Source organism: Protopterus annectens, chromosome 2.part0, assembly GCF_019279795.1.
Source record: "Protopterus annectens isolate FY-2018-M chromosome 2.part0, PAN1.0, whole genome shotgun sequence".
In the NCBI taxonomy this organism is placed as follows: domain Eukaryota; kingdom Metazoa; phylum Chordata; order Ceratodontiformes; family Protopteridae; genus Protopterus; species Protopterus annectens.
The window spans coordinates 752,472,043-752,494,715 of record NC_056728.1 but is presented as its reverse complement, the minus strand read 5'-3'; the positions used below and the strand labels follow the sequence as shown (position 1 = coordinate 752,494,715).

The 22,673-nt window shown below is 38.7% G+C and overlaps 1 protein-coding gene across 2 annotated transcripts in view; it reads left to right on the top strand.

Moving 5' to 3' along the window:
- The window catches only part of SUSD1 (sushi domain containing 1), a 1,084,671-nt gene that overhangs the window by 110,255 nt on the left and 951,743 nt on the right, over positions 1 to 22,673 (top strand). For both annotated transcript variants that reach the window (XM_044061072.1, XM_044061071.1), the window contains exon 2: positions 16,941 to 17,081. In XM_044061072.1, coding sequence (XP_043917007.1) covers positions 16,941 to 17,081 — 141 coding nt within the window. The remainder of the gene's footprint in view (positions 1 to 16,940; positions 17,082 to 22,673) is intronic.

The following is a 22,673-nucleotide window of genomic DNA, read 5'->3' as shown; positions in this document are numbered from 1 at the left end:
TTGGTAGTGGTGGAGCACACTGAGGAGGTCATACCCTTGTGTGTAGTTCATTTAGGGCTGATTTGCCAAACTATTAGGGATCTAGGAAGATGGCTCTGATTGGTCATGACCAGGCCCATGATTTGAAGTTTCAGTGTGTGACAGGAAGAAGTCTACCAAGGAACATAAAGAACAGAAATTTAAAAAGGACCTTAATGCCACAGTAAAGTCTATAGCAGGATGGACAGGGATAAGAATAATGTGATGAATAAATACAGCATTCTGCTACGACTTATAAAACTGAATAAGCATATAAGCATGGAGAAGAGTGTATGTCTAACAACATATAAGAGTATACAATGTTATGATGGTTGTCTCAGAGACAGGCAGCAGTTTAGCTGTGGTTAATGAGTTAGAGTAACATTCCTTGGTGGAGGAAGAAAACAGACATCTGCATATCTGTTCATTAATCTTGCTCCTCAGTGCAGTATATGAGATATATAGGTTTAAATATGCTAATGCCTAGCTACAGGCAGCAGTGTGTCATGTAATACACATTCCTTCTAGAAAGCAGTCTGACAAAACACCTCATGGAAGCTTGAAGCTTATCCACTGTGTCTGTATTCTGACAAATATTCATGCCGCATGGTACCAAAATAGAAAACTGTATTTTGTTTTCAAGGAATTTGTGTCTTGGTGCAAGGTGGTGAAACATTTTTATGAGAGGAGAATATATTCAGTAATGGAAGTAAGTATACATTCTTCAGAGTGGTTTTCTTTAAGTTGATATTAGCATAGGATTGATAGATGCAGTGTGAATTAGGGTGGATTGCCAGAGGAGCCTCCTGTGTCTCCCATCAAGTCCATTTGTAATATGGGCTACTACCCTGGAATCTGCATCCAGTTAGTTAAATAAACATTAAATGTTTATCGGTGTCAGTTCCATATACCTAAGTAAAATGCGGGTCAAGTATTTCCAAAGTCTTTCTTTCTCTGGTATACCATTTTGGTCATCCAGTCACAGGAATCCATTAGACTTATATGGCCTGACATTTCTGATGTGACTCCCATGTTGCCTTGGATCTTCCATATCACTGGCTTTTAAATAATAATTACATTTGCTTCAGAAGTGCCACCACCAGTTTCTACAGCTTCAAATTCAAACTATTTTGCTTTGCAGATTTGTACTTATAGTTAGCATTTACATATGATTTTAGAGCAGTTAGTGGTGTTTCTAGCCCTAGCATTATATGTTCTGTTTGAAATCCGGGATAAAAGGCCATCAGTCACTGTTACCTTCCTTTCAGATTAGTAGTTAAAAGATACTTTGGGCCATAAACCGAATAATATTACTTCTAATTCAGGATATTTTCTTATTTGACTGAGGTGCCTTTCCTGCTATTTTATTAATACTGAGTGGAAATAATATTTAGCAAATCTAAAACTGTTACTGTGCCCACCTTCCTTTCATTTGATTACATTTTATTACTAACTTTCCAGTTAATGAGATCTTTTCACCACAAGAACATGTATTAACAGAAAGGGATTTTGCAGCAAGTCTAAGGTTCTGCCATGGAACATTCCCTGTTCTTGCCGTATAAAATTTTTCTCTGGCTTTTTCTACTACTCATTAAATGGAATCTCTGTTGTGCATTGACTTACTTGAACCTTTATGTGCTCTTCTTTTAATAACGCGGTAGTAAATTGGTGACAGAAGGAAATGTCTTAATTCATTTAAATGGCTTTGTGTGATCCTTTTCTTTCTAGCAAATCTCGTTTATTCATTTTGGATGTGTTTCTGTCACTGCTTATGATGACAGGCTCTAGCCATCAATACCGTGGGAGGTGGCAGTACTGAGTCCCTAAAAGGGCCACTGATATATCAGGACCTTGAAATTCCCCTGATTTTAGTATTTATTTATGTGGTTATAACTTACTGCTTCATATTAATTTTACTTGAAACTGACATTGTCTGTATCTGGGAATGTAGTTGTTAATCCTTATGATATTCTCTTTTGGTATAGAATTGCACATTTTATTAACTGACTGGTCTTGTTAGAGATCACTTATTTTGTATTTATAACTTTATATTATTTGTGTTATTTGTTTGCTACTTTAAATAATTTGTTCTACTCACATAGCATATTACAGTTCTGACTTTTGTATTTCCACAATATTTATTTATTTATTTATTTATTTATTGGTTGTATGGCTTGGTTTTGTTGTGAGTTATCACTGAAACAAACCCCTCTACATGAGTCTGTCTATTCCATTATTAAATAAATCAATGCCATATTTCTCTGCCATTCAATGCACCTGTAAAAAGTTTTATCGTATTTTTAACAGTTTGTTTTTCCTGTGTGTGGTCTTTCATTGTCTGTCATGTATTTCCCGATTCCCTTTGCTTTAACAGGTGCTGTATAGTCCTTTCTGTTTATTTATCTCTGTTAACCCAGTAAGTGAGCTGGCCTTGTGACCTTTTATTGACATGGTCAAGCCAAAGGCAGTCAAAGCAAACAATGATTTGAACATCCACACACTGTGGTCAGAGTGAATTGAAATACAATGCAGCTAGTTTAGTAAATCACTGAGTTCAAAGCACAAAAATAAACATAATGGACATAATTTGAAAGGAAGTCTGTGAAGAATTAATATGGCTGAACAGTACTTTCACAGGCAATATGTTATGATGCTTTCATTAAAGAAGTAAGGGTAAAGGAGAGAGTAGAATAATTGTGATAAAGTCTATTAAGAAAGAAGGAGTGTCTATGCCATTGTAAAAAAGTGAAAATTAGACTGATTTTTCAGAGAATTTAAGGAGTCTTGAATTAAAATATAATCTGGATAAGGACTGATAAATATAGTATAAAGATAAAGACAAGTAAGTGCAATATGGTTAAATAAGCTTTTTTGCACTAAATCTTTTTATTTATTTTACTTGTATTTGTTTTATGGGCTAGAGCATTGATTTCCATGTACCTTTTCCATACTGAGTGTGGGAGCAATGTATGGTTAAGTGCCTTGCTTAGAGTCACACAGTTAGGCAATGGAGGTTGAGGGATTAAAATCTTGCACCCCTGGACCAGAAACAGCTCATTAACAGCTCCTTAATCATCTAAGACAAATGCCTGATGGAGATTATTAAATTGCTTATATGCAGTTCTTCACCATAACTAATCATTATATACAATAGAAAATCCACATATTCATTAATCATGCTCCTCAGTGTAGTATATGGGGTATATAGCCTTAAATATGCTAATGCCAAGCTACAGGCAGCAGTGTGTCATGTGATACACATTCTTTCTAGAAGGCAGTCTGACAAAATACGACTGAATCAAGAAGCTTTTACAGAGTGCAAGTATTCTGACAAGTATTCATTTTGCACAGTAACAAAGTAGAAAACTGTATTTGTGGAAGTGAATAAGGTATTTTCAGGAGTGAATAAATGCATTTGTAGAAGAGAAGAAACATATTTGTTTTGAGTAGTTTATAGATTTGGACACATAGAAATATAATTCTCAGTGGAGAAAAACATCCAACTACAAACAGAAATTCTGCTGCTGCAAGTTAAGGCAGCTTAGCAGAAAATTAGACAATTCTTCTTCTTTCGGCTTTTTCCCAGTTAGGGGATCACCTGTCCGCTCATGATTGGCAGTGGAATTTTACGGTGTCGAGTTGCCAGCCTGATGCCCAACCTTCCACAGAAGGCACACACATGCACACACTGACACCTAGGGCCAATTTAGAGTGTCCAATTCACCTACAGCATGTCTTTGGGATGTGGGGAATCATTGTTCACTTGTAGCAGATTTTGTAAACTATGAACCAGAAAGAACCATTTTGTAGTACTCTATAAAAGTAAAGGCAAGTAGGTGCCGTTACAGTGAAAAGAGTTGATATGGGAATGTGTAAAAATGCATCAGAGGCATTGAAACACGAGCACAGCAAGACTATTGACAAGAAATAGTGCAAAACATTAAGTTAAATATTGAGTTTAACTTCTAGACACAGGTGCAGAGTGCAATATTAAGTCTGAAGATACTTTTTTTAAACACCTTTATTTAATAATTACTTAAGACATAAACAAGTATACATTTATATAAAAGAAAACAAACCATGCCCACCTGTCCTAATTACAAACATTATACATCACATAGGTTTTTTGTATAACTGTCATCAATGCAGTATTACATAAATTACACAGTTCCTGCTGTCCCTTAAATTGCTTCTCTTCTAAAACATTGTCTTCATGTATTGCTCCTTCAATTTACATTTTTTCTATGTAATAGGTTCATAGGTTCATACTAGGTTATCTGCCCTAGGGCATTTATAAGCCTAACCAGAATGTGTTTGGCTTTCGCCACCCATTTTAAATTTATTTTGCTATGCCCTTTTTCGAGGTTAGTATACTGTGCCTCTGTCTAACAGTGACACAGAAGTGATACCCGGGGTAAACCTACGATCTCCCATCCACTCATCAAGATTCCTCTTGAAGAGAGTCAATGAGGGACTCTGCCTAACCTGGACTGGGATTTTATTCCAGAGTGAAGGGAGCCTCTGGGTTATGAATCTGTCCCTCCAGCATGTCCTATTTATTTCAGAGTTGAGGTTCAAGTCTCTCGAGCATGTAGCTCTATGGGATTTGGATTTTCTGAGGTGCAGCATGTCCATTAATTCCGGGTTGGACATGGCTTTATACGTCAGGCACAGATTGCCTCTGAACAGGTGGTATGCCACTGAGTAGAGCTGGAGTTTCTTTAACCGGGCAGCATATGGCATCTGTTTGAGCCCTTTGATTCTCTTGGTGAGGTACTTTTGGGGTCTTTCCAGTTGCTGCAGGTGTCTGGTAAGGTACATCCCAAAAGGGGCATTGTACTCAATTATGGGCCTGAGGAGGGATGAGTAAAGAGGCATGATGACCTCCCCTGATCTAGATGTGAATCCCTTCATGATTAGGTGGGCTATATAAAATGTTTTTCTAACCACTTTGGCCACATGGTTGGCAAATGAGAGATTGCTATCAACTTGGGTCCCCAGGTCCCTAATTACTTCTTCTGTACTTAATGGATTACCACCTATGTGGTAATTTGTGGGCACTTTGTTTTTGCCAAAGGGGATGACTATACACTTTTTGACATTTAGCTTGAGGCCATGGCTCTGGCACCAATTGTCTGTTTCTATGAGGCCCTTTTGGAGGATGCTTGTGTCGGCTGGAGAGTCGATTATGGCGCCCAGTTTGCAGTCATCTGTGAACTTGGTCAGACACAGCCTTCCATGTTGGCCTGTACCTCCGAGAAATATATACCGAACAAGAGAGGTCCCAGGACTGAGCCTTGTGGGACACCACTTGTAACTGGTTTGGAGTCTGACATGGCTCCAGCAATTCTAACCATGTGGGTTCTGTCCTTGAGCCAGTTTGCAATCCATCTAGTGACATAGGGGTTTATATTTAAGCTGGTGAGCTTATCTATAATGCCTGAGTGGGGTATTGTATCAAAGGCTTTTGCGATGTCCAGGTAGGCTGTGTGGACCACCTTCCCCTCGTCAATGGCCTTGGTGACTGTTTCAAAGAAATCAACCAGGTTTAAGAGGCAGAATCTGCCCTTAACAAAGCCGAACTGGGTAGGATCCAGTGTCTGTAGGTCCCCAATATCTTTATTTATGAGGTCCATGATGATCCTTTCCATAGCTTTGCAGACCAAGCTAGTCAGGCTTATGGTGCAATAGTTTCCAGGATCCGTTGAGGCACCACCTTTATGGAGAGGGACCACTGTTGCTGTACGCCACTCTTTGGGCACATATCCTGTAGTAAGGCTGAGATTGAACAGTAGTTTTATGTTTGGGTTTAGCTCTTCTTGGAGTTCATGTTGGACGCAGCCCGGGACACCGTCTGGTCCCATTGATGCTGTGTTTTTTGCTTTGGAGAGGGCGGCTCTTATCTGAGGGCCAGAGATGACAGGGGGGCAGCACGCTGCTGGGATAGATATTTGCCCTTTTGGTGGGGAGAAGTTTGCGCGGAACCTGTCAGCTAGGATGCTGGCAATGTCTGTGGGTTCAGTGTATTTTTTGTCATTTTGGACTAATTCTGAGCATATCTGGGAATTACCACCCAGGTTCCTAACATAACTAAAGAAAGCCTTGTGATTATCCTTAGTGTCCTGTGCAATTTTTCTCTCAAAGCTGGCCTTAGACAATTTTATGAGTGCCCGTAGTTTTTTGCTAATAGTGATCAGTGATGCCTTCCCTTTTTGGGATTTTGCTCTATCATTTAGTAGCTTCCTCCTTCTGTTGTATAGTTTGTTTATGGCTGAGGTCCACCAGACAGGACGTCTGCCTTTGGAGGATTGGGTCTTGGTTTTATTTGGGATCGCATGATTCATGCATTCCTGAAGGTGTTCATAGAATGCGTTTATAAAGGATTCTGCGGTCTGGGCCATATTTTCCACAGGCCCGGGGGCTTTGAAGGATCCACCTCAGTTTTGAGGAGTGTGAAATTTGCTTTAGAGAAGTTTTTCATTGTGGTTTTCTGGGCAGAGGGTGGGGTCGGGATGTGAATATCCAGTGAGATTAGTTTATGGTCTGATCTTACCAGTGAGGGATGCACTTCTGGTCTGGAGCATAGAGTCCCCATGTTGGTGATGATCAGGTCCAGTATGTTTTCCCCTCTTGTTGGAGTGGTAACAAGTTGTTCCATAGCATTTGAGTTTATAAATTCTAGGAACCTTTTGGCTAGGGTGTTGGAGCTAGAGTAATGCTCCCAGTCTATGTTTGGGTAGTTGAAGTCGCCCAATATAATGGTGTTTGGAGAGACCTTCATATTTTCCAGTGTTCTTAGGAAGGCCGAGTGGGGTTCCTGGGTTTGTGAGGGTGGTCTGTAGTAGACTATAAACTGGAAGGCAGTTTTACCCACTGTTAGTTGCACATGGATAGTCTCTGATGCTTTGTGCTTTGCCACCAACCTGGAGGTGTGGGTATCTTTGATGAATATCGATACTCCCCCTCCTTTTGTGGTTCGGTCCAAGTTTTGGGGCCAAAAAGCATGGTATGAGGTATAACCTGGTAGTGCTGGGGTGCTCTCGGGAGCCCTGAACCAGGTTTCTGTTACTGCACGGATATCGATGTTCTCCATACTAAGGAGATTTTTGAGTGCGTGCATCTTGAGGTTTAGACTTCTGGCATTGAGTAGCATTACTCTTAGTTTCTTATCCCTTGTGATACCTATGGAGGTGGGTTTGTCTTTTGAGCCTTGCCTAAAAAAGGCACTATGGAGGTAGCAAGAGCCTTTGCCAATATCCGAAAGCCCAGCGGTGACAGGTGCAAGCCGTCCCTAGCGAAGCATCGTGGCTTGTCGAGCATATCATCCCAAGCTGACAGGCATTGGATCCCCTTTGAATGACACCAGTACTTAAGCCAATTGTTGAAATTGATCATCTTGTCTTCATATTGTGGCATCCTTCTTGGTGAGGATAAGATGCTACTCAAGGTCAGGGTCATAACGGCCTGAGCTACATGCTCAGAGAGCTCCTTTATGTCTCTTTTCATGTAGTCCAGGGAGGTACGTCTCAGTTCATTCACACCAGCATGGACAATGACTGAGTCATATTTGTACTTGCCTTGGAGTGACCTGAGTGCTTGTGTTATGTGGCGGATCCTAGTGCCCGACAGGCTGCTCACCGTGACCCTCTCCTTGTTCAGCCTGGTGAGCGGGACGTCAGTGTGCCTGACGATAGAGTCACCTATTACAAGTGTATCAGGTGTGTTGTTTAGTCTTAAGGGCTGTGACTGTTCGGCACACTGGCTTTGTGAGACATGTGTTGCACGTATTTTGTTTTGGGGTAGCAGTTGCTTGGGTGTCTGCTTTGGAGGTCTCTGCTGCTTAGGCAGATCTTTATTTAGAGCCTCCGGGTATGTTTTTGTGTGATTATGTGTTTGGTTTGCTGTCGTGGTAGGTCTATGTGAGACTGGAATTGTAGTGAGTGTGGTTTCCTTCTCCTGACTGGTTATGCCCGTACTGAGTTGAGAGAGCTTAGCCTCCAGTTTGTTTATATGGTTGCATCTCTCACATGTGTTGGAATTTGTTGAGAGGAGGAGAGGGTTGTCTGTGTACATGAGGCAGTTGTAACATTGCCTCAAGATTCCCAGATTCACCAGCTGGACCGGAGAGGAGATTGACAACTGACCTTTGGACATGCTAGAATAATATTGGGAATTCCTTAATAATTGAAAACAAGGGCCAGTAGGGAGTGAGGGTGTAGTGCTTTTAATTTTTAGTGCTGACTTATATAATTGCTTTAGTGAACAAGTGCCAGGTAACTTAAGTGCAATGTGTTACAGGTAACTTAAATGCAAAAACGACAAACGGTAACTTTCTTTCAAGTGAAACAAGGGAATAAGTACAGTAAGCAATGCAGGTATCACTAGTGATCCACAGAAGCTGAGAAGTCACAGATTAGGTGGAATTAGCATTCCAGGGAAATAACAAGCAAACAAACAACAAGCATATAAACAAAGCTAGATTCAGCAGGCCTGGATCTAGTCTATGCTACAGCAAACAAGGTGTACCAATTTCAGTAAGATACAGTTCAAATATTCAGGCACTATAAACCTTTAACCAGAAATTCCCAGCTCAGAAGGGCAGAGTCCAGCCTCTTCTCCCACAAGAGTGCAGACCACAAACCTTCTTAATGTAAAATAACTGGCCTGAAGCCCAAGTGCTTAAACCAGAACTAATACACTTTAAGAATAACAAACACTGGGCTCTCAATCAGCAGTTCCCAACTTAGAAGGATGAAAGCTACCTGTCCTGCCACCACAGTGTTTGTATACATTATATATATATATATATATATATATATATATATATATATATATATATATTGTATTTATATGTAATATTTTTTACAAACTATACCTTAAACAGGGTTCTTTTTCACACACACACTACTCTCTAAGCAAATACTGTGATATCCAAGTATTGAAATTCTTGATATGTTACTGACCCTCTTCAAGCACAACCTTTATGAGTGGATAGGAAACCACAGATTTGTCCCAGGGGTTCCACCTGTGCCCCTGACAGGGGTGACAGGTGCTGACTGAGGTTTCTTTTTTGGGGATAAGGTCTTGGGTAGTCTTGTAAGGATCCCAGGGCCATTAGTCTAGTAATCTCCTATGATCCTTTGTATTTTTAGCTATTTTTTGTACATTATGTGTTCATATATATGTTGATATATATGTTCAGATGCTTAAACTTGGCATGTTTTATAAGACATTTTGTTTGCTGCAATCGTACTACCCCGGTAAACAAATGTTAAGTAAAACAAATAAATACATAATTTTCTCCAATCTTTTTTTCTAAAAGTCACACCTCCAGTTCTTTTAGCTTTATTACAATATTCATTCATTCAAATACATTTGATTTAGATTTTGATTTTGATTTTCTAGCAATTGCTTTTTTGGCAGCCACCAGAATTAAACTTAGCAAGGCCTTACTGTGTCTAAGCAATTCAGATTGTGTATCCCAGAAAATAATTTCCTTAGTTACACCAATTTGTTCATCCAATATATCTGACAGAGTATTCTGTAGAGAATTTTTGAAGTCTGACAACTCATTACACTCCCAAAACATATGTCCCCAGTTACCTCTTTCTTCCCCATACCAACCCCTCCAACATCTGCCATACTTGAGGAAAAATTCTTTGGAGTCTGCTTGAGGTAGAAAAATACCTATGCAAACACTTCCAAGGAAAAATCCTAAATCTTCTAGACTTTGTTGCATATGTGGGAGCCATACATATGTCCTCCCATTGGTTCCTTGTGAATTGCTTGTCCAATCTCTCTTCCTGGTCTTTTCTTATCTCCTCTGATTGCTTCCTATAGTTATCATGCAATATTTTATATGCCCTACTAATTATCCATTTTTAACATCAGCTTCTATTCTAGATTCAGCTAAAAATTCTACCAGAGCAGGTCTTTCACTTAGGATTCCCCTATCCCTTTCTCTTTGTCTATACTCTGATATCAGTTCCTGATAGGAAAGGTAGTCTCTAGCCTGCAGTCCAAATGTCTTCTTGGCCTCTTCCCATTCTTACATCTTTCTCTCTCTAGTTATTTTCTCCCAATACCTTGGTTCCTTTGCCAGTTTTCTCCATTGAATTTCAGCCCCCTCTTGCATGTTCACTGTACCCCAAATTACAGTAATCCCTGTCGGCAAAATCTCCTTTCTCCATTCTCGTGTGGCTTTAGTTTTTAAAATACGTTCTGCTACTTTATTAATATAATATTCTGTATGTTTGTTATTCTACGTGATATCTCATGAAGTCCTGGACAAAGTATGTAGTAAAGTAATTAATGATTAGTTTCAGTTTAACGGCGAACAGTATCTGGTCCTTGTTAACTACTACTCAACATATCCTAAAGTCATCATAATGAACAATATTGCTTCCCGATCTGACATCACATTTGTATAATCAAATTTTTCTTGTCATGGTATACTTAACATATGTATCCCTGATAATGGTTCACATTTCATGCATTTTTCACAAAATCGGAAATTTCAACATACTATGTCTTCACCAAGGCTTTCACAGTTTAATGACAAAGTAAAGGGAGGTTTATCCAAACAGTGAAAATATTATGAAAATAATCTGCTGCCAGTTATAAACAAGATTTATCTTACTTTTCTCAGATAGAGAAAGATTCTGCTACAGCCCATTGGACTTCACACCTCCACAGTTTTGACAAGTATGAGAATGAGAACAAAGCTGTGCACATCTACTGATTTATAACAGACAGATAAAATGATAAATATGTAAATCTGCCTAGTGGAAAGCTCAACAAAAACAAAGTACAAGATATTGCTATGACAAATCATGTTAAGACATTTTCAATATTGAGTGGTGGAAAGAGTAAGAACATCCAAAGACTCCTGGAGCAACAGGAAACTGATATTACTGGTGATGCAAACATGACTTATAATAAAATACTACAGAGTACATCCAGACATCAAATGATGTCATTATGCTGGTAGGAGGTGCAAAATCATTACCAGAATACATGCAAGTTATGTGCAGTGTGCAGTCTGAAACACAGGGTGTTTGTTTTCATTTTGAAATATTAAAGATCACATTTCTCTAAACTGTTATAGTATTCTGCAACCAGAGTGCAAATACTATGTATCCAGCCCCATTCTGTGGCAGTTTCACAAGGTAAGTCTGTTCTTTAGATTTGATTGTATTAAAGATCATGTTCAAAGGTATGAAAGAGAATGTTCAAAGGTATGAAAAGGAATGGCACATACGCATTTTGTTTTTGCCTTATGTATATGTTCATTAGTGTGCATTGTGTGAGTCCTATTTATACACAAAATAAATAATTTTATGCAAAATTAAGTCCTTTACAAAAGCCTTGCATATTGCTTGATGTTCATGCCCTTCAAGCCATGCAACTATGAAGGGTGTGAAATGTGTGAAGTTCTTGGGAAAAAATGTTTAAGTCTTGGCTTCTGTCTACATTTAGGTACATAAACATTTTAATTTTGTTCTTCTGCTTTTGGTTTTACTAAGAGAAATACCTGTTTCTAAAAAAAAAAAAAAAAAACTTGTGGTACATTTGGATACAGGTATACCTTTGAGTAGTTCTTTTTTTGAGGGGAGGTGCTGGTCACATCACATTTGGATGTGACACTTTTCTAAACTACATAGTAAAGCGTCACATCCAAACATAGTTAAATAAATGCATGGTCACAGAATGGACACACTGACAACAGGAACATTTCATTAATAATAACAGTATTAATTAATATTACCTTTTGGTGGTGTGTATATAATGGGACTTTGCTTTAATTTATTTATTTATTTTTTAACATTTTAGCAGCCTCATGTTGTACTATTGAGAACATCTAGGGATAGCATCATGATGATTTCATTCCCTGACTCCATGCAAGTTGTGTGCAGCCACACTCTGAAAATAAATTTTGTATTTTTCTTGTAAAATATTACAAATCAGATTTCTTTAAAGTGTTGTAATGCATTGTGCAACAAGAATGTATATGCTATGCATTCCACCACTTGTCTGGCAGTTTTGTAAGGTAGGTCAAGGCATTTCTTTAGACTTTATCTTTGTAGGGTCTTTTACAGGGAAATAATTTGATGTAAAATATTTTCTGGGTAAAAGTAAAACATCAAAACATGCAAATAAGTTTCCATTCAAATTTATGGTGACCCTTAGTGTAGCAGTTGAACTACTTTGTAGACTACAGCACTTGGGGTACAGTCCTCTTCCTTTAATAACCTTCAAGCACCCACTGATTGGTTTTGGTGGAACAGTTACAGCACTGGGGTGAGCTGATATGGTGCATGGAAATGGAGGTGGTTTCCTATTTAATTACTCCAAAACAAGAAGTAGAAGACATTTTTTTAGATATTGCTGCAGAAATAAATTAGTCTTCATTTGTCCAAAACTGGAAATTTGTTATTTCTTTAACTTTGCTTTGCAAAGTATTCACTTTTTGCTCAGTGTATACCTGAGTTATAAACAAATAGCAGTATTACCTTGTACAGATTTGTAATAAGGGCAGCAGAATCTATTTACAGCCTTTGAACATTTAGAACCTGATGCATATCAAAGCTTACTTTTAACTTAAAATTTTAGGATTAATTACAAGCACTGCCCTTTCCATATTTTATTTTATTTATTTTATTTTACATTTGTTGACCGGGCTAGTCTAGCTGGAGAAAATTCCATTTTCAGTAGAGGCCCGGGGAGAAAAGCTCCACAAAAATAAGTACATAGAGACAAAAAAATAATATTAGTATGCATGTTAATGAAAACAATAATAACAAACTGAACAATTTAAGATTGTTACTACAAGTGTTAATTTCTATCATACATAGTTACAAGAAAATAAGAAGCTATATGTCTTAAAATGAAAGGTGCATGAATTAATTACTTCCCCTCACAGTTACAGTCTAGGGAAAAAAGATATTAAATTTTATACAGAGAAAACAGAGATACATGTAAGATATGGATACAGGGAAAGTAGGTAAAGAAAAAGAGTGTAAAGAATAAGGGAAAAAAAATAAAAGGGAATTAGATTATGAAAATGTATGAAGTTAGGACAGTAATAGGCAAGGAAGCGAATTAGAAGACAGTGTGGGAGGAAGGGAAGAATGCCAAGTGGAGAAGTAAAGTCAGAGAAGAGGTAGTTATAAGTAAAGTTGAAATATTGGGAATCAGGTTAATCAGGTTTGCTACAGGAGCAGAGCCAGTGATTTTGGAAGTGGAGTTTAATATTTTGTTTGAAGAGAGGCAGTGATGTAATCTTTGTTATGTTGCTAGGTAACGAATTCCATTTTGAACCTACAGAATTGGTAAAAAGGGAGTCACCAGCAGTGTTGTTTGATTTTATGGAACTAGTCAATAGCTTACTAGATGAGCGGAGAGAGTTGAGATTATTATAGGGGATTATGAGTTGAGAGAGTATAGGGGTGTTGTTTGGTTGGTACAGTATTTTGTGGGCAATGGTAAGTTGGTGGATTGCAAGATAGTTCTGATACTCTAGCCAGCCTAGTTGCTTCAAGTTAACACAGTGATGAGTTCTGTAGGTGTTACCTGTAGCGGCCGGCAATGTTATTGTAGCAGGTTGTTAGTTTGTTTAGGTTGTTTTTCTTGAGGTTGGTGAAGATAGGTGAGGCATAAAGAAGAGTAGAAATAAGATGGGAGTGAGCAATCCTAGTTCTGGTAGATGGAGTAAGGAATGGTCTGATTCGATATAAGGATCCTATTTTTCTGTTGACTTGTTTTATGGAGTTGTTTATGTGTTGGTTGAAAGAGAGATTATTATCAATGGTAATACCTAACAATTTAGTGGTAGAGTCAGGTGAAATGACAGTGGCACTGTTGGAGGAGATGGAGAAGTTTAAGGGGGATGTCCTAGAAGTGGGTGTGAAAAGGAGCAGTTTAGATTTTTAGCATTTAATAGGAGGAATCGACTGGAGAACCATGTTTCTATGGTATTAAAGACTTTTTGAGTAAGAGAGATAAGCTCTGGGGTGGAGGATGCGGAGCAGATGAGCGTAGAATCATCAGCATATTGAATGCAGGTTGCTTGAGGGATTATAGTATGAAGATCATTAATGAAGAGAGAAAAGAGAAGTGGGCCAAGAATCGAGCCTTGTGGAACTCCGATAGAAACAGGCAAAAGTGAAGAAATATGGTTGTCCCAAAGAACAGCTTGTTTTCTATTTGTGAGATAGGAATTAAACCATTTAATGGCTGGGATATCAAAAGATAGGGATTCAAGAGTATTAATTAATGAGTGGTTGACCATATCGAATGCTTTGGAGAGGTCAATGAAGAGGGCAGAAGAGAGTAGGTTGTTATTACGGTTTTGATTAATAGTGTCTACAAAGGAAAGCAGGGCAGTAGTAGTACTATGATGTGGTCTAAAACCGTGTTGAGAGTTTGCTATTATGTTGTGAAGAGAGAGATGTTGTACAAGTTGATGGTGGATACATTTCTCCATAATCTTGGCTAAAGGTGAGAGGAGAGCAATAGGTCTATAGTTAGAGTATTCTAAGGAGTTTCCACCTTTATGAAGTGGGATAATATGAGAGACTTTCCAGATATCTGGGATGTTTCCTTCTTTGATTGTCCTATTTATGAGGATAGATATAGGATATGCGATAACCTTAACAGCCTTTTGTAGAAAGAGTGAGGGGAGCTTATCAGCAGAGGGGGTACAGGGTTTTAGTTTGTGCAGGAGTCTGTATATGTAAGATGTGGAGACAGGTTGTAGAGAGAATTTAAAGGTAGAGTTTGTTAGGTTACTTGGTGGGTTTAAGTTGTTGGCATTTAGTTGTTTAGCTAGAGCTTGGATAGTTTCAGTGAAGAAAGAGTTGAAAGCATCTGCAGTTTGCTGAGGGGTATCAGGGTCAGCATTAATAGCGGAAGGTGTTTTGGAAGTACCTGGGGAGAGAAGTCTATTGACAGAAGACCAGAAAAGTTTAGAATTATTGACATGGGTTTGTTGTAGTTCATAGTAGAATTTCTTTTTGTCAGATATTATTGCCTTTTTAGTTAGATTTCTGAGCTGGCGGAAGTGTAGAAGATCTAGGTTATTTCTACGGGATCTCCATGAGGCCCAGACTTTATTTCTGGTGAGAATAAGTTTTTTGGTTTCATGGGAGAGCCAAGGGGCAGTATTAGATTTCATTCTAATGATGCGTTCAGGAGCATGTAAGTCAAGAATGGATAAAAAGATTTTGTTGAAGTATAATACTGCATTTTCAAGAGGAAGTGTTTTTAAGGGATTCCAGTTGCATGCACTAAGTTCAGCCTGAAATAGATCGGGATTAAAATGTTTGATGGTGCGTATTTTTCTTGTAGTGGGTGGGTTTACACAATCGGCTTTTTCCCTTATTATGAATGTTAAGGAGTGGTCACTGATATCATCTGGCAAGGTTCCTGCTTTGTAGTTATCTTTAATTCTATTTATAAGTATCCAGTCTAAAATGCTTTCTCTATTACTATGTTTGTTCAGCCTAGTAGTAGAGGTGATGGTTTGGATAAAGCCGTGTAGGTTGATATGAGAAGAAGGATTTTCAGTATTAATGTTATTCCAGTCTATGTTCAGGTCACCTAGTATAATAGTTTCTTGGGGATATGTAGTAGATATCCAACTAAGATAATTTTCCAGGATTGGTATATTGTCACCAGGTGGGAGGTACATACAGATAATATAAAGGGATTTTTTGGAATTTAACTGGAGTTTTGTAATGATTGCTTCTAACTTGCTATCTTGGGATGGAGAGGCAGGAAGGGTAGTGATATTCAGATGATTTTTAAAAAGGATTGCAACTCCACCACCTTTGCGGTTGGGATGGTCGAGTCTAATTATATTGTAGCCTTGGGGAATAATCTCAGTGTCTTTGGTGGTTAGTTTTAGCCATGTCTCTGTGAGGCAGAGAATATCAAATGAATGTGTATGAAGGAGGGCATGCAGGTGGGGTATTTTGTTGTTTATGCTTTGGGTATTAAGATGTCCTATTAGGAAGGTGTTATTGAGTTTGTGTATTGACACTAGCGGAGAAGGGAAAGTAGGTCCAGGGTTGGGGTGCATGTCCCCATCTTGAAGGGTAGGATTTCTAGGTTTGAACGTGAGCTTACATACTAGAAGGGAAAGTGTTTTAGATTTGTTATCCGTAGGCAAGACATAGTTGAGGTGTTTAAGTCTATGGAATTTAGGTAGTTGGAAGTTGGGGGTAGAAGGAGTATATGGATATGAATTAGGTGGAGAGAACAATGTTGTAGTGTGTTTGTGTGTATAGAAAGATTGGTCGTAAAGTGATTCCTCATAGTAGGATAGGAGGTAAACTGAGCATAGGGTGGAAAAAAGTAGGATTAAGAGTAAAATCTGGGTTGGCATGTAGGGAGCCATGGTGAGAAGAGTAAAATATGTGAGAGATGGAAGAGAGGAAGTAAGAGAGATGAAGTAGAAGGTAGTATCCTAGACTTATGTCAAAAATAGAGTAAACAGATAAAGGATAAGAAAGAGGGGGTATGGACTATGGAACTAGGAGAGGTTTTAAGCAACCAACTAGAAACATGTATGATATTTTTGACAAGAGACATTTGAGAAGTATGATCCAACCCATACTGTAAGTGATTGTTTGTACAGTAACTAATCTGGGTCACATCAACATTCCTTAGTAATGCCAATCATTTATCATTACGTCATGTTGACTAATGACTATAATGTTCAGAAATACTACCATTAGTGAATATTTTTTAACATATTGAGTAACGCTTTATAGCCCTTGGTTTTTCCTTTGAACATTAATTTGACCCACAGCATAATTCTGTCTTAATACATGTTTAAACATCTTTGCAGTTGCTTGTTCCTTACTTAATAAGCAGAACATTTAAAAGGACCGTTTTTGACAGGTGATCATTTTTTACAGGTGTGGTAGTTAGTGAAGTGGAAGACAAAAACGTCTGTGCATCTTGTCATGCAAATGCTACATGCTTCTTGCAGCCCACTAACAAGTACATGTGCACCTGTAACTATGGATTTGTGGGAAATGGAAGGACATATTGTCAAGGTGAGTGATGTTCTGATAGTTAACATTTTGCATGTGTGCCTTATTTTTTATAGAACATAAATGCATGATTTAGAAGAAGGTATTATAGGTTATGTATTGGAAATTCCAGGCACCTGTGAGACTTGATTGGTAACTAAGTCACAGTGATATTACATTATAACATAACTGTGTCTAGCTCAGAACATGATACAGGATGATATAGAGGTGAATCTTTACATCGATGCCAAGAACACATTACTGCCAAGGTTATGATCAGAGAGACCAGATCATAATTTATTGTAGTGCATTGAGCTTCACCTGCTTCTGTATACTACAATATTTTGCAGAAATAAAATGTAGGAGTGCAAAGTGTTTTACAGCTTTGAAAACTGTAACACACTTAAAACTGCCACACAGGAAGTGGCCACCACAGAAGAGTGCCAGGAAGCACAAAGAACCGTAGAACATGTTTAAATATTTAATTCAGTGGCTAAATGAAGTATTTAAAATTTTAAAAGTACTTTGCACTCCTTTCTGTGGTTGCCACTAGCTGTTCTTAATATTGTGGCATGACTAGATTTTAACAGTGCTTAGGGATAGTAACACAAACTTATTAAGCACCTTTATGATGTCAGAAAGGTGCTTAACAAACCTGTGTTTGAACTGATTTTAGCGTAACTGCTGCATTTTAAGCACTACATTAAAATGAGTATTTCTGTAATAGTGGTGAGCCAGCCCCATGTTGTTCATTCTGTAGTGGTTTAAAACTTATTTTGCTACTTGCTTTGCCATTCTAACCTCACCTAAGAGTAAATATTATACACTAAAACAAGCCATTCATTCATATACAGTCTGCAGAATGAGACAAATATTTTTAGTGCAGGAAATACCAATCCCCTTCTCCCACTGTTCCACCCCCCAGCCCTTTCCTGTGATATTAGCTGTTTTCATACTTGAGGTCTGGGAGATTTTTCCACATATTCCCTACCCATTGTGTGTAGACGTATTTCTTCATGCTGAGTCTAAAACATGACCTTTCCTTTGCACATTATTCTCCTCATTCCATTTTGTTCTTTTTTCTTCTCATTCAGTACCTCACTACCCTCATTTAGCAGTTTGTAAATTCAGATTGTGTCACCTCTTCCTTCTTGCATCTAACTCCTGTATTGCACCATCATGTAATTTTCCATCCATTGTCTCACCAGTCAGTTAACATTGTTTTGCATCCTCTTGAGTAGTTTGATGGGCCTTAGTCTGCATAGTTTTCAGGCGCAGCAGTCCAGGTGCAGCATTGTGTAGTCATAATTAAACCCTATGTCCACATAATTATTCCTCTTTAGATGCATTTGAGCATCCTCTTTGGCTACCACATTTCATAGTGAGTTGTGGGCACACCTCCTGTGAGATAGCTTGCTTCTGCTGCCTGGGTGGATTATCTCACATTTCTTGACATTGGACTTAATTTGCTACATTTCTCACCACACTGCTAACTTACTGAGACCTGTGATGGAGCTGACACTTTTCATCCACCTTTGTCCCAATTTTAGCTTAGTCTGCAGAACAGTTGGCCTTTTTAAGTCCTTTTGTTATATCCCACACAAAGATGTTAGACAGCCCAAAACCTAACAGTGACCTTTGTGGTACACCACTAGTCAGGCCTTTCTCTGTCCCCTTGGCTCTGACCACCACCTACTACTTCCTCCTCTTTAACCATTTTCAACTCATCTTTTTATTTTCTTGCCCACCCCAATACCTCCCATTTTTTTGTTTACCTCCTTTCCTGTTACTCTACTCATCCCTCATTTAGTAGTCTGGTTGTTCTTGAGGTTACCCTATTTGCACATCCCTGTAAACCCCAATTGCATCTTTCTAGGCTTTCTCCAATGTAAGCCATGGCATGCCATGTTGGCCCCAACTTTTCAGGGAGTTTATCTTGGAGTACTCATTAGTAGCATCCAGGGAGAGAGAGATCCCATAGGGAGATGTGAGACATGGTATTGGGAGTCTTAATTTGTGCAGTGACTGGTTAACAATTTCTGTCTAGTCTTATCACCTCCAGATGATGTTGACAAAATCACACATTAGGATCAGTGGGCAGTGGGGCATGGCCTGTGAAGACTTGCCAACCATGGACCCTAGAGCAGCCACGCCTTTTACACATCCTGCATTCCAAGCCTTGTGCTGTCTCTGAGCTGTGGCCTCCATCAGTGCTCAGCATGGGATGTGTCCATCACACTCCCTCACCAGTATAGGTATGCCCTTTCTCTCCGTCAACTCCATCAGATGTCTAGGTTTTTACTTGATGGATGGATATCTAAGCCCTTGCCAGGGCTTTTTCCCCACTATGCCAACAGGCTAGTTCCAATACCTCCCAGTTTTGAAGTTCATTTCCTGTGTGGAATAATTTCAAAGGTCTTTCTGAAGTGCAGATAAATTAAATTGATGAGACACTTTTCTTTTATGTGTGTTCTTACGCAAGTTAATGTGATATGATCTCCTGTTCATAAGCCTCTGTCTGGATAATGGATTCTCTTCTATAGGAGCAGCCACAACTTTTCTTTGAGGACGTTCTGCATGAATTTATTGATTTTTTTTTAATATGTTAACCAGGATTCTTTCTCTTGGCTGACCCCTTTTACAGTGAAAGCCTGGGAAGAAAAATTCCAACAAAAATCCAGAGAAAAAATAGAATCCTTTCAAATGTATATTATTTATTTTTATTTATTTATTTATTACATTTGTTTACAAGGTAATGCAGGTCTGGGCCAGAAGCCCATTTTCAGCGGAGACCCGAGGAGAAAAGCTCCTGATATACAGTAGAGAATTCTAACAAATACTAAACAGATTTAACAATATTAATAATGTTTGATATGAAACAGTGTATACTTCAAAAGAAATACAATTAATTATGGTACAGACATGAAATACAGTTTCATAACAATGTGATTGGCCAAACATTTGTAAATAAGAGACATATTTTGACAGTGTCAGGAATGGTACCATGTAAGATAGGTATGCTTGCCTAGGAATAAGACCACTGTAGCTTCTAATAGGAGAAATGTAAGCAAAGTGTTAGCTATGAGGAGATAAACAGTAGTTATGGAGTTGTGCAAGTTAGGAGAAAGAGCATTAATACAGGATATAGTTGGGGTATAGTTGTAATAAGAGATATAGTTGGGGAGTGGGTAGGCTTAACCAGGAGTATGGCAGGTGCAAAGCCATTGATTAGCTAGATGTTCTTTAAGGACGTGTTTGAACTCATGATAGTTAGGGTTTTTTGCTATGGGTTGGGGAAGAATGCTCCAGAGCTTGGCAATTTTGTAAGAGTAGAGGGAGGTGCCTAGTGTGTTGTTGAGTTGTGTAACCTTTAACATTAGTTTGTTTGAGGACCTGAGCGTATTGTGATTTATATTAGGCTGAATTAGGTTAGTAAGTGCGGGGCAGTCATTGGGCTGGTGAAGTATTTTGTGGGTTAGGGAGTTCTAGCCAGTTGAGTTGGGAGAGTACTGAGCAGTGGTGGATTCTGTATGGGTGGCCTGTAGCGATCTTGGCAATTTTGTTGTAGTAGGATTCTAGACTATTTAGGTCTGATTTACATTGGTTGGTAAATATTTGGGATTTGTAGAGGAGGGTGGAAAGAAGTTGTGAGCGGGGGAGTGGCTAGCCTGGCACTATCTGTGAGGTATGGCTTGGCTGTATAAATGGTGCCTAGTTTGGTATGGACCTTTTTGATGGTGAGGGCGATGTGGCTATCAACTCTTAGGTTATCATCTATTGTGACACCTAGAAGTTTGGTTTGGCTTGTGGGTTGGTTGTCTACATTGGTTCTGTTTGAGGAAAGTATTGTTAGAGGGGGCTGGATTGTTTTTAGTTTGATATTTCTGAAAACTATTATCTTGGTTTTGTCGGGGTTTAGTATGAGTTGGTGAACAATGAGGTATTTTTCTGTATCCTGAAAAGCAGTTTGCATTTTTGTTTGAAGTTGAGCAAATAAGTGTGAAATCATCTGGGTCCTGGACTATGGAGGCTAGTTGGGTTGCGGAGCTGAGGTTATTTGTAAAAATTGTAAAGAGAAGAGGGCCAAGTATGGAACCATAGGGTACTCCAATAGAGATATGGAGATGGGGGGGAAGAGTGTTTTCCCATTTGGTAGATTGTTAGATTGTTGATGGTTAGAGAGATAGCTATGGAACCAGGACAGGGCAGTTGAGCTAAGGCCATAGGAAGACAGTTTGTTGAGTAGGAATTGGTGGAAAACGATGTCAAAGGCTTTTGACATATCAAGGAAAATGGATGAGGCAATTTGGCATTCATTTATGAGACTTTGGATAGTGTTGGTAAAAGATAGTAGGGCAGTGGTGGTGCTATGTTTTGGCCTGAAGCCATGTTGAGTGGAAGAAATGGTTAAGAAGTTGGTTGTGATTAAATTTTTCCAAGATTTTAGCTAGGGGAGAGAGGATGGCTATGGGGCAGTAGTTTGTTAGTTCTTTAGATGTTCCGCCTTTGTGTAAGGGAATAATGTGAGATATTTTCCATAGACAGGGGATGTATTGCTGTGCAATAGAATGGTTTATCAGACTGATATCGGATAGGCAATTGAGGGGGCAGCTGTTTTGAGGAATTCGCTGGGTAGTAGGTCTGCTGCTAGACAGCAGAGTTTGAGCTTGGAAAGTAGTGTTTTTCTGTAGCTAGTTTGGATAGAAGTAAATGTAAAGGGGTTGGGAGAACCAAAGAGGCAGTGGGTATCATTAGAGTTTGCGTTGGTTGGTTACATAGGAGAGATGTGATTGTGTTAATAAAGTGAGTACTGAATTATGTAGCTATGGGGTCAGGTTTGTTTGAGGTGACTGGTGTAGGGTTGGGACATAGCCTGAGTTGAGAAGGTTGTTAATGTGTTGCCAGAATGTTTTAGGGTTGTTTTGGTGGATTTGTTGGCATGTTTGGAAGTAAGTTTTTTGTCTGATATTATTTTTTTCTTAGCTAGATTTTGGAGTTGGTAATATGTAGTGAGGTTTGTTTTATTCTTGGTGGTATGATAAGCTACCCATGCTCTGTCTCTTTGTTTTAGGAGTGACTTGGTGTCTTTTATTAGCCAGGGTATGTGGTTAGGTTTTAATTTTATTTTTCTTGTGGATGCAAGGTTATTTAGTATATTGAGAAAAGTATTGTTGAAGTACTGGATGGCCTGATCCAGAGGGAGGTTTTTAAGAGGTGACCAGTTGCTTTCTTGAAGTAGTAGGTTAAAAGTGGAGGGGGAGAAATTTATCTTGTTATGTTTGAGTTTATATATTATGTTGGTTTGGGTCTTTATTTGTTTCTTGTACAGGAAGGCAGATGAGTGGTCACTGAGGGAGCCTGGAAGGTGGCCAGCTAGGTAACCTAGGTCAGTATCCAATCAAGTGTAGACTGCCTTTTGGAATGTTTGTCTATCTGAGTTAGGCAGGATATGGTTTGGGTGAAATTGTAAAGGTTTAGGAAAAGGGAGGGGTTTTTGGAGGAACAGGAGTGCCAGTCCAAGTTGAAGTCACCAAGGATAGGTTGTTGTCGGGGGGAAATAGACAGTTATAATAACAATTGTTTTGTTTGGGTTGCTCACTAGACGTGTTGTTAGGA